Below are 13239 nucleotides of genomic sequence, written 5' to 3' on the forward strand. Positions count from 1 at the left end.
TATGAAGAACAGACTCGATCTAAACTACTAAAAAACTGTAAAATCTCACCGAGCAACCTGGAAATCTGATACCACTTGATAGAGGCAAAGGTGTCCCGTCTTTCGATGAGATGGTGGATTTCGCTTTGGTGGAAGTCGACTTTGACGATCCGACTACGAACGTGCGAGGACGTCGCGCCTTAGCAATCGCTAAACCAACTCCGAGAGGTTATTGACCACGCCGGAGCACGATCAACCTGACCACGAGGGTCTGTTTCCTGCGAGCAAACGAAGAACAAGCAAGAAACTAAGATTGCAATTTGGATATTGCGAATATAAGATGAAAGCTTTATTGATCAAGGTGGGGTTCTGTGACGCCTTTGTCTGGTCGTTGAACACAAACGAAGTACGCGAAGTTGCAGCTATGGCGAACTTTTAATCTAAACAAAACCCAAAGTCTAAACGATGCCCTAAGGGCTGTATATATGGAGGAAGAGGGGGGAATTTCGTGGCCCTTGGTGGAGGGGTCCGAAATCAACCCTATCTCTTGTTTCCCCACACATACGGACTCTAAAAATAGCCTATACTTATGTATTTCAAAATTACATGGGTCTGGCCCAATAATAAGGTGACGCAGCACCTAAAATAGCCTCGGGACGAAATTTATGAAGTGGCATCTTGTATATTTCGTCCAAGGCTTCATGCACCCATTATGGTGGCTTCAAAGTCCTGAAATCATCACTTGTAACTCCGTTCTTGTTCCCCTTGCGCATGCCATCATCTCCATGCTTGTTCTTGCTCCAATGTTCATCCTTCTCCAAGCTAGGCCCTTCATTTGTAAGCAAAACAAATGTATCCAATTTAGGCAGCATCATATTCTCATGAACATTAGAATCATTACCAAGAAACGAAAGTACCTGGTAATTTAGTTGGCGTGCACGAGCTCTAGTAATTGGTCCAGTATGTATAGCAGCAGGGGCTGTGGGTGTAACAATTGTATTGATGTCCTCATCACAACTGTATATATAGTTCTCTTCCTCTAGAAAAGCCCGTCTTAGCATAGCCAAATGGTAATTTAGTGGGCTGCGACAAGATGTCATGCTTGCCCGATTGGCTTTCACTTCGGAGATGTAGTTGTATGTGCATTATTTTTCTTTCTAATCCTATATATTTAAGAGAGTAATCCTCACTAACTTACTTATATCAACATGCAAGTATGCATGTCACCATATAATTATGGACGGATAGGCTCACCTCAACATGTAGCCATGCATGAGAAAAAACCCACCACCAACCATGCATGAAAACATATTTCTCAATATGTTATTCTACTTATATTCAAGTGGAGTGAAATGCTCAATATGGTCACTTGCTACAAACTAGAGCTGAATCATCATACCCTGATGAGAAGTGGAATTTGATATGGAGCTTATAGTGCCCAACCAAGATCCAGATTTTTATTTGGAGAGTTCTCCATAGTGTTATTCCGTGTAGGGCAGTTCTGGCCTCGAAGCACATGATGAAAACACATTGTCCGAAATGCAATATGGGATCAGATAGCATCAAACACTTCCTTTTTGAGTGCCCAAGATCAAAAGAGGTATGGTGACAATTGGGGTTGATTGATGTTGTCAACAGGAGATGTATACAATTCAAATCAGGTTAAGAAGTGGTGCATGAACTGTTAAGCATGGAGTAAACTGAAGTCCAGATTCTAGGTCTTCCCAAATTGAAGGAGGTTGTGGCCACTGCGGCATGGTACCTATGGTTTTAACACCGAAAAAATTACCATGGAGAGAACACCCAAAAACCCTTAGAAATTGCTCTTGCTATACGAGGACTCTCAACTAACTTTACTATTGCTTGTTCCATGAAGGCAAAGGTACGTGTTGAATCATGGGAGAAGCTGATATAGGGGTATATGAAATTAAATGTAGATGTTGGCTTTGACCATGATCTTCTTGAGGGATTGGTGGGTGAAGTAATTGAAGATTACAACGGGAAATTTATTGCCGCAACTAATGAATGAGTGGACATATGCTATGATTCTTTCACTGCAGAAGCATTGGCGGCCATATTTGGCTTGAATCTAGCCAGAACCATTGGATGCAGCAGGATCATGATAAACTCGGATAGCATGCAGGTTGTGAAAGCTTTGAGAGAAGGCAACTCCTCTTCGGTGGCAAGTGCAATTATTGATGGTTGCTATTTCATGTTGTCATATTTTAATCATGTAATTTATGATCATTGTAATAGAGAGAGTAATAAAGTAGCTCATGAACTCGCTAGGATAGTTAAGTTTTCTCCTCCTTCTATCCGGATGGATTCGACACCAAATGTACCATTACTTGTAATGATGCCACTATTTGGCTAAATGAATAAAGGAGGAGAAGTTCTGTATTTTTTTTGAAACAAGTAGTATGTATCTTTAATTTTTGTTCATGTGTTATTAATCTAAATATTAATATTCCACACAACCAAATCTCTTTGAACTATATTACAATTGATTCCTGCAGCAACGTGCATGGTATCAGTTAGTGCCAACAACTCATATATCACTTCTATTATCCTGCAGTGATTGAGAAAGAATACGATCAAAAGTTTTTTAATAAAAAGGAGAAATGGGCGGTGCTCCCATCTTTTCTGTCAAATCAAGAAAGAAAGGACCCCAATAAATCCCAAACGTCCGGATTTTAAGCATATCATCCAGAATGGTTTTTCATAGCATCTTTAGTTGACGCAAGGTGACAACTTTAGTTGCTAAAACAAGGCAACTTTGTCCAAGTTCATTTTTTGTCAAAAAATGGACGCCGATAACGCGCGTGCGTTCGGCCTGCAGACACCCCAGCCCGAACAAATCGTTCGGGAGGGCAGGGGCATCGATCGAACGAATCGTTCGGGAGGAGAACGACTCAGCAGTGGAGGAGGCGTCAGGCGTCACTGTAGCCCAACCATGCCGCTACATCTTCCACGCCGGCGACCATCTCGGAAATCATGGTTTGCCGCTCGTCTCGGCGGGGATTTGGTCGTCGTCGACCTGCTCGGGATCCTGAGGAGTGAGATTCCTCCGGCCACGGCGATATCCTGTGGATGGCAAGTCCGCCGTCGGAGATGAGTCCCAATGTGTCGCCCCCCGTCGCAGACGCTTCCATGGATAAGGGCCTCCGCCTCCCGTCGGGACTCGCCGGAGTCACCGCTCCCCCACCGCTGCACACGCTGGGAACCGCCCTCCCCGCTTTCCTCCGCCCGGCAACTCCTGCGTATCAAGTACCAGGAGTGTGCGGTTGTGGGTGTGGTTGAAGGAATGGATAAGGCAATGTGTGGTCCTTTCGTTCGGTCGCTCTCGATCCAGCCCGAACGACTGCAAAAAATGACGTGGCAGCCCTATGTGCAGCGATTCGTGCTGGGGAAATGAACGACAATGAGGCAGTTCGGGGCGAGAATAAAAAATTCAGACGTTCGGGACTTATCGATAGCACAAAAAATTGCCATGTTTGCCAATCTCGCGTGTAAAACGTTTGGGTTGCCATGATTAAAACCCGAACGTTTGGGGTTTATCATTTCTAAAAAAAAAGCCGTCGTAGCGCGTAAACACCGCGTCCGTACGTACGGTCAGAAAGAGGTGAGAAGATTTGCCGGGGCGGCCAGCCATCGTGGTCTTTGTTTTTTGAGTGTAGCCAGGCAAGCCATCGTGGTCAGTCAATCGAAATTCGATGCCCATATGGCCATGGGAATGATAATCCATCATGCTCATAAAAATGATCCATCCTCACCTCTGCGCTCAGCCCAGCAGGGAAACGCCATGTTGGCATCAGGCCGATTCCCCAGCCGAAATAGCCAACGTGCAACAGGACACGGAGCAGGCATTCGGACGTGGCGTAGCGTACGACGGCAGGGCAACGCAGGCCTGGGAAGCTTCGCGGAAGCTTCCCTGGTGTACCCCCCATCCCGCGAATCATAACTGCTCAAAACTCCACCGTATGTAGAGGCATCGTCGCATTGAAGCCGGCTAGGATCAAAATCCCCTTTCCCTTTCCCTTCTTAGATCCATCTACACACGTCGATCCCATCCATTTAAACCATATTACATAAGTATATCCTTTTTCTTCTTCTTCTTCGTCTTATTTCGAAAACACCATCTCTAATCTGTATCTACCAGTCTCACTATCTCGATATATATACACACGTATTTCTCTCTCAAGATCATCAAGGAGATCTTATCATTGTGATGCTGGAGCTGGACGCTGGCTGTAACATGGAGGGATGGGTCAATAATTCATTCCTCCGGGAATAATTGCTCTTATGCCCACCCTTCTCTTCCTCCCACATAAATATGTGCTCCACCTCCTCTTGGTGTCTCGCACAGAATACAGCACGAGGTTCGTAAGCGCGCCGAATAGGCTCGTCGTGGCGCCGCACTAGCAGCACAGGTAGAGTCAGAGTCCAGATCGATCAATCTAACCTGGCCATGGATAGCCAGTCCGCGGTGACGATGGAGGCCGGCGCGCCCACGAGGAAGGAGTCCGGGCGGCTTCCCTCGCGGCACGGCGGCCACGCGCACGGCCACAGCGGCCTCGCCCGGACGGCGCACGGCATGTCCTCCTCGTCGCTGCGGAAGAAGTCGGACGCCACGTTGGTGCGCAAGGTCCCCGTGGCCTCGCTGCGCCCCGTGCTCGCCAACCTCCAGGAGGTCCTCCTCGGCACCAAGCTCGCCGTCCTCTTCGCCGCCGTGCCGCTGGCCGTCGCCGCGCAGTGCTTCCGCTTCGGCCAGGTAAATTCACCATATATACACTGTTTTTTTTCTTTTTGTTCCGACATGCATGCTACTGCTCATGACCCTCGGTTCGGTTTGACCATCCCCTTGGATTTATTCTATTGCTCTTCTCTTTTGCTTGCAAACAGTGTTGGATAGTAGTAATCTCAAACTGTGGTGATCAGGTGCCAGATTGAGATTACTACTATCCAACACTGCCTCTCTGCCGATCCTTAATTACAATTGTCCCTTGCGCGCTGTCCTCTAGCAGACACTATACCTCAATTAGCCACGTCAGTGTTACGGCCACATGGGGCATTGCACACAAACTGGCACGCACGAGAGCTGTACTGCTCTACTTGTTCAAAAACTTCAACTACTTTCCCTCGAACTCATCTGTCCACATTTATGTGCGACCGAGGTACAAAGTGGCAAACAAATTCGAGATTTAAATGGTGTGCTCTCTTGGTGAGTGGCGACAGCCTCTAGATGTGCTCTCCGTGGCCAAAACCATCGGTCGTCAGGTTTTAAAAACAAGGCACTGATCAGGTCGACTGCGTGTCTAAATCTTGATTAACGCGTATACGCATGTGAGATCATCTATTGGATCAATGAGATTGTGTCTTGCTCGTTAATTAGTACTAGTGGTGATCTAAGAGTACCTCTTTAGCAAAGTTGTTTATATTAGTCTGATCGTCATAATAACCGTTAATATTATGATTTAACGTCAAAATGACACTTTAATAGAATCGCCCTACGGCCTCAAGTCGCTATAATTTATGAACGGCGCTTCATATCATACCCGTGAGCAGCTGTATTTGAAGGTTGCGAGCATTGGTTTGGAGCGCGCACGCACTATGCGCCAATCGATCGCGGGAGTGAAGTTTCACCTCACTCCTCGTCTCTAGCGCGGGGCCATGGCAGTTTTACCAAAACGTGGGGCTGCACGCCCTGGAGTATTCTAGAAAGATGGTGTACTTTACGGAGCGAGTGCCATCTCGTAAATCTTGCTGCGACTAGCAGCCAAATGTGCACCGCCAAGACGAGTAGACGGACAAAAGTCGTGCGGGCACAGCGGCTAAGACGATGACGGAAACATCCCTGCTTGTGCTTGGGTGTTCACGAGTTGGCATTTGTGACCAGCCCGGTGGAGTATAGCCTCACGAGCTTGACGTGGATAATCTGATGCTAGTACACATGAACATGTGCCCTTGTATATTGAAGAAGACTATGGCGGGAAGCCAAAGTCAAGAGTGCAAGGCACACTAATTTGTGAAATGCTCCCGCAATTTAGTCTCAATTTTGGTGCTAACACAAAATCTAAAACTTCTGCACGTTGTCGTAAGTAGCCAGCAAATGTTGATGTGTTATAATTTTATTTCTATTTCTGGCAAAAAGGAATTTTAAGTGGATCTGAATCGGCAGGTATGGGTGTTCGCGCTTAGTCTAATCGGCCTCATTCCGCTGGCTGAGCGAGTCAGCTTCCTGACAGAGTAAGCATTTGCTCCTCTTTATCAAAATTCCCATTTACGGGATGCCTTAACTTAGCTTTGTGTCAGTTCTGGAAATACTTTAACGTGAAACCTCTTCATTTTCTGGTGTGGTAATTCTTGTAGGCAGATTGCGCTCTACACTGGCCCCACTAGTAAGTAACGCGGATCCACCCCAAACTATCTACTCCCTTCCTTCCAGAATATAGTGTGTCCTCGGTTTCCGTGCTTCAACTTTGATCATAAATTTAATCAATGAGACCAATTGCGGTGGAGCAAAATTATACCAATGAATTCATATTGAAAAGAATTTTTCAATTATATAATTTTTGCTTTCGTCGCAGTCGGTCTCGTTGTTAATTTTAGGGTTAAAGTTGAACCTTGAAAAACTTGGACGTACTATATTTTGAAACGAAAGGAACATGTACTACGTAGTGTTTCTGTCCCGCCGGCCGGGAACATCTATGCGTTGTTAATTACTCGACTTGTGGTTTGCAGTTGGCGGGCTCCTGAACGCGACGTGCGGCAACGCAACGGAGCTCATCATCGCCGTGTTCGCGCTGGTGCAAGGGAAGATCGAGGTGGTGAAATGCTCGCTGCTCGGCTCCGTGCTCTCCAACCTGCTTCTCGTCCTTGGCACCTCGCTCTTCTGCGGCGGCATCAAGAACCTCGGGGCCGACCAGCCCTATGACCGGGTACGTATCCGGCCTCATTATATTATAGTCTTTCTATGACACATCTAGATGTGACATAATTATGTCATGCCTAACCTCATGTCCATTATGTTTGTGGTCTATTTTTTGTTTTATTTTTTTCCTTCCTTGTTGTTGCCTTATTTATGGGAGCTTAAATGTGACATCCTTAGAAAACATCTACTTTTTTCGTTTTAAAATAGATGACCCAACTTCGTACTAACTTTGTATATTATACTATCTTTATCCTAAAATTTTTGTCTTAGATTTGTCTAGATACGGATGCATCTAATACTAAAACGTTACTTGATACATCCGTATTTAGACAAATTTAAGACAAAATTTTTAGAACGGATGGAGTATTGTATTAGAGCGTGCATGCATTTCTAAATCTCAGCACAGGATTGCAAGTTGCAACGCCTAATTTTAGACTGACTAGCTTCACCCACGACTACGTATGCGCATGCAGAAACAAGCGGACGTGAGCACGGGTCTGCTCACCCTGGGCGTGCTGTGCCAGTCTCTGCCGCTACTTCTGCGTTACGCCGTCAGCTCCGGGGAGCATGCTGTCGCCACTGACACCACGGTGCTGGAGCTCTCTAGGGCCTGCAGCTTCATCATGCTCCTCGCCTACGTCGCGTACCTCTTCTTCCAGCTCAAGACGCATCGCCAGCTCTTCGAGCCGCAGGAGATTGAGGGCGGAGACGAGGAGGAGGAGGAGGCGGTCCTCGGCTTCGGAAGCGCGCTCTTCTGGCTCATCCTCATGACCGTCATCATCGCCGTGCTCTCTGAGTACGTCGTCGGCACCATCGAGCCGACCTCGCAGTCGTGGGGTCTCTCGGTGAGCTTCATCAGCATCATCCTGCTCCCCATCGTTGGTAACGCGGCGGAGCATGCTGGAGCCGTGATCTTCGCCCTGAAGAACAAGCTGGACATCACCCTCGGTGTTGCCTTGGGGTCGGCTACCCAGATCTCCATGTTCGTGGTGGGTACATTAACTCCCTTCCCTTGATTGTCTCCTTCGCTTCAACCAGCCAAATCATGCATGATGAATCTGCACTGTGTTGGTAGGTGCCATTGAGTGTCCTTGTCGCTTGGATCATGGGGATTCAGATGGACCTCGACTTCAAGCTGCTAGAGACTGGCGCTCTCTTCATCTCAGTGCTAGTGACGGCCTTCACCCTCCAGGTAAAAATCACCATTCAGACAAACATTCGTCGGTGAGGGAATTTTAGCCACATAAACTAAAAGAAAGGAAGTCGATTTCCAAGTGAGACAAAAGGGATTTCCTAACTACATGTTGTAATTTGGTTGCCATCTTGCTGTCTTGTCTTCACGTTTATGGTGCCAGAAAATACAAAAAGAATGGTCCTAATTAATCCAGTGATTTTGATTTGAAGGATGGAACGTCACATTACCTCAAGGGAGTCCTCCTCCTCCTATGCTACATTGTTATCGGCGCTTGCTTCTTTGTTACGAGACAACCATCAAGTACGTTTCCTTGACGACAGTAACAAGTCAAGATCTATTTATTTGTGCTTGGTGTGCAGTCCACTTCTTGTTTCGATTCCACTTTAAGAATATATTCTCTTGTTTGACAGCTCACGCGAACGGCAACGGCATGCTGCTGGATGTCCCAACGGGTCCCATGATTGTCCAGGTAGCATTAGTACTGGTAAACTTGCATTATCTTGTCCCAGCTAACCAGGAGACTCTTCATTTAAGAAGGGCGAGATATCTTTGATTATTTTGACCAAGATGATTTTGTAACAGCTGGTGTGATTTAGTTAGGTGTCGTGTCTGATTCAGAGATTGATTGCTCATGTGTGGAGATAAATCTTAATATGTTAATACTACACTATGTTGTCTAGGATAGCATTTTGTCAGCCACGAGGGTTGCACCAATCAATTAGGCTGGTCATAGTGGGGAGTAACTTATAATAGTGTCATGCATATGACACTAGTCTAAGTTACTACATTCATAGTGCAAAGTAACATAGTAGTAGTGTCATAGAGGACTTCATTAATTAGCTTGTAGACTCATCTTGTCTTGGAAAGCGCTATGTTACAGTAACATATTATGTTACCACTTCTCATTAACTACATGTCACATAAGCAAAAAAAATTCGAAGTGCGCTATGTTACTTGCTAAGTTACTCCCACTATGACTAGCCCTAACCATTTCAGCTTTGTTTCCATCCAATTGTTCTCCTGTTATTGTCTAAGTGTTAAATGTGTATACACTAGTACTCCCTCCGTCCCAAAATTCTTGTCTTAGATTTGTCAAGATACAAATGTATCTAACACTAAAATGTAACTAGATACATCCGTATTTAGACAAATCTAAGACAAGAATTTTGGGACGGAGGGAGTACGTAGTTAGGTGTGGAAGATATTTTTCGGATCTTCGAGCAATGACCGGTTGTACATTATGCAGATTGCTTAAGAGGGCTGCCTCAGGAAACTGACATGCGTGCAAGGCAGCGACCGAAGTGTTTGAGCCTGAAGCCACCAAATTCTGTCTATCATATCTGGGCATAACTGTGCCAAGGAAGATTCATGAGGAGAATTCCCTGTGTCGGAGTCGCCATCCAAAAGGAATCGGTTGATTAGTTGTTGCCAGAAAAAGCATGCAACTGTACCTGATATTTTCTTTATTTTCTTGAATTGTACGTAGCGCTAGCTATTTTTATTGCTTCTTGTATATTGTCTAGGCTGTTCGCCGTGCAATAAGCCTAGCTCATATGCGTCTAGCCAAATGTATACATCGGCATCAGTGGGTTGTTACAATTATGCGGATCAGTACGATATATGTAATGATGCAGATGTTGTTTTCTGTGGGGGTGATCCATGTGTTATTAGACCCGACTTAAAACCTGTTCATCGGCGTGTCCCTCCAAATATCTCATGTGGCCTTCTGTATGCATGTCCGTGGAGCAATGAAGTTGTCAGGGCAACGCGGACCCTCTAAACCTCGGTCATTGTCCGGACCGAGTTGGTCAGACGCAATTTATCATCCAACACGGTCATGTATTAGAACTACTCTGCGGACGGCATTTCACGCCTGATTTGGAGGCGACAATTCATCCGGCGGCTGTGCAACACTTGCTCTGACGCATGCATGGTTAGGTTTATAGTGTCGTCCATAAATCGGTTGAACAATGTCGTCCAAATAGCAGCACTCGTCATGTATTTGTCCATGGGTCCATTTGTCTTTTTTCCGCAAACCGGAAGCAAACCTGTGGACTTTGCAGGAGTCTGGACCTCGTCTCGTAGGTCTCCAACACCTCCGGCCCACCCAAAACCACTGTGGAGCCAACACATTTGGAGTGGTTCGCCCTATTTTCGCGCCAAAACCCATGCTTTCCCCATCCTCTCCGCTCCAATCATCGCTGCCCTACACCCCAATTCCCGCGCTTTTGGCTGTCTACCGCTGACGGTGTCCTGGACTAGGGAGTACTCACCACGTCGTCTCCCAGCCAGCTGGATCGGGCCGAGGACCCCCAAGGCGGTTTACTAACGAGCCACTTCGGGCAGCCCATGCCGCATACAAGGGAGATCCCACAAAGACTTGGCGCACAAGAAGAGGACTCTCCTAAACCCTAGGCCTCTAGTGTGTTATATAAACTGAGGTCAGCCTAGTCAATAGATAACATCTAATATTCATTAGAATAATCTCGTGGTAGATGCATGTACCATGTACTACACCCATATCAATACAATCAAAAGCAGGACGTAGGATTTTACCTCCATCAAAAGGGCCCGAACCTGGGTAAAATCCGTGTCCATGTTACCATCGCTCCAAGACGCCTAGCTTAGGACCCCTACTACGAGATACGCCGGATATAGAAACGACATTGGTGCTTTCATTGAGAGCCTGCTAGGTGATCGTCACAATTCGGTGGGATAATCAGGTGATGTTTTTTCAGTTACATCTGTTCCTGTAAATTATTTCTTTCACAAAATCATGTGGCACGTCGCTGCCGCATCGTGCTATTTTGTTTGCTATAAGATCAGGGCCGAGGAATTTTTTGACGACGGCGGCACCAGCAGCCTGGCTGTACCATGAATACGGACCGCGCTGCGGCGATCAACAGCATGCACGCAGCAGCCTAGGGTTGCGAATTCATTGCATGGATTATTGTTTGGCAATGCAACTCTCAATTGATTTGGGTGCATACACGCACGTATATATTTACAATGAGTAGCCCACGGCCTCAACTATACATGGTAACTAGGAGGCGGGGCAAGGTAGGAAATGATCCTACATATACATGTGATATACTGCCTATACAAAGGATATTCAACACCCCCCGCAGTCGATACGTCATTGATGACGCATAGACTGGACCGAAACTCCTCAAATGTGGTCGTCGGTAACCCCTTGGTCATAACATCGGCGAACTGTTGAGCGGTGGGGACATGTAAGACCCGTATGTGTCCGAGAGCCACCTGCTCACGCACGAAGTGAATATCGAGCTTGATGTGTTTCGTGCGACGATGATGAACGGAGTTGGCGGAGAGGTAGACGGCGGAGACGTTGTCACAGTAGACAACAGTAGCCTTGGCCACGCCAAGGTGCAACTCCTGAAGAAGCTGCCGTAACCAGGAGCACTCGGCAACGGCGTTAGCCACAGCGCGGTACTCAGCCTCGGCACTCGACCTGGACACCGTGGGTTGTCGTTTAGACGACCACGAGATGAGGGAGGGCCCGAGGTAGACGCAGTAGCCGGAGGTGGAGCTGATGAGGACATGACTACCTTGGATATGACCAAAAATATTGCATATATGCATATTTGTCAGGTGATTTCTAGTGCAAACTATTCAATAATCTATTTATGTTCTGCATAACAAAAATAGATTATTGAATAGTTTGCACTAGAAATCACCTGACAAATATGCATATATGCAATATTTTTGGTCATATCCAAGGTAGTCATGTCCTCATCAGGAGCGCCGAGTGTCAGGGCAGCCAGCCCAGTCGGCGTCGGAGTAAGCCACCAGATCTCTGGAGGAGGACGCCATCAACGTGAGACTGAGACCCATAGTGTCGCGGATGTAACGAAGGATTCACTTCACCAGGGACCAGTGAGAGTCACGAGGAGCGTGCACGTGGAGGCACACCTGCTGAACCGCGTACTGCAGGTCGGGGCGAGTGAGCGTCAAGTACTGAAGAGCCCCGACAATGGACCTGTAGAAGGCGGCATCCTGCGCCGGGGTTCCCTCAAGAGCGGAGACCTTAGCCTTCGTGTCGATAGGCGTAGGTGCGGGCTTGCAGTTAAGCATGCCGGCGCGCTCGAGTAACTCCTGGGCGTACTGCTGCTGATGAAGAAAAAACCCGTCCGCGCGGCGCACTACCTCGATCCCGAGGAAGTAGTGTAAAGGACCGAGGTCCTTCATCGCGAACTCGGTGCCGAGGCGAGCCGTGAGTTGACGGAGAAGCTCGGTCGTGGAAGCAGTCAGGATGATGTCGTCGACGTAGAGCAGTAGGTAAGCTGTCCCACTAGCGTGCTGGTAGACAAACAGAGAGGCATCCGAGTGGGTGGCCACGAAGCCAAGCTGCTGAAGGAAGGTGATGAGGACATCAATACAATTGTTACACCCGCAGCCCCTGCTGCTATACATACTGGACCAATTACTAGAACTCGTGCACGCCAACTAAATTACCAGGTACTTTCGTTTCTTGGTAATGATTCTAATGTTCATGAGAATATGATGCTGCCTAAATTGGATACATTTGTTTTGCTTACAAATGAAGGGCCTAGCTTGGAGAAGGATGAACATTGGAGCAAGAACAAGCATGGAGATGATGGCATGCGCAAGGGGAACAAGAACGGAGTTACAAGTGATGATTTCAGGACTTTGAAGCCACCATTATCTTCGCGTGAACCTGGCGAAAAGGCCTATCTTCGCGTTACACCAATGAAGGGTGCTCACCGCTTCGGGATCAAGGGCAAGCTAGCTCCCCGCTATATTGGTCCATTCACTATTCTCGAGAGGCGTGGAAAAGTGGCATATCAACTGGAGCTTCCGTCGAACCTTTCTCAGGTTCACGATGTGTTCCATGTGTCACAACTCCGCCGTTGCTTCAAGGACCCAATCCGAGCTGTGGATCATGAAGTGCTCGAATTGCAACAGGACCTCTCCTATAAAGAGCATCCGGTCCGCATTCTCGACCAAGCTGAACGCCGCACACGCCAGAAGGCGATCAAGTTCCTCAAGGTCCAGTGGTCGAATCACTCTGAAGACGAAGCCACCTGGGAACGCGAGGATCGCCTGCGTGATGAATACCCCGCACTGTTTCCTTCTACCTCCTAAAATCTCG

General features: G+C 47.2%; 1 protein-coding gene across 2 annotated transcripts; it reads left to right on the plus strand.

Annotated features, from left to right (window-relative positions):
• Positions 1-3986: 3986 nt before the first annotated feature.
• On the plus strand, positions 3987-9789 carry LOC119345482 (vacuolar cation/proton exchanger 1a-like). 2 transcript variants are annotated; one of them, XM_037615540.1, is made up of 9 exons: positions 3987-4750; positions 6158-6225; positions 6349-6377; positions 6721-6917; positions 7384-7899; positions 7986-8102; positions 8315-8405; positions 8516-8589; positions 9352-9789. In XM_037615540.1, the coding sequence occupies exons 1-9, from the start codon at positions 4448-4450 to the stop codon at positions 9358-9360; spliced, it is 1404 nt and encodes a 467-aa protein (XP_037471437.1). In that variant the 5' UTR covers positions 3987-4447; the 3' UTR covers positions 9361-9789. The 2 variants fall into 2 exon arrangements, with proteins under 2 accessions (XP_037471437.1, XP_037471438.1); XM_037615541.1 differs by having other exon boundaries at positions 3988-4750; positions 8516-8574.
• The last annotated feature ends 3450 nt before the right edge of the window (positions 9790-13239 follow it).

This window comes from Triticum dicoccoides, unplaced genomic scaffold (genome assembly GCF_002162155.2).
Source record: "Triticum dicoccoides isolate Atlit2015 ecotype Zavitan unplaced genomic scaffold, WEW_v2.0 scaffold24222, whole genome shotgun sequence".
NCBI lineage: Eukaryota > Viridiplantae > Streptophyta > Magnoliopsida > Poales > Poaceae > Triticum > Triticum dicoccoides.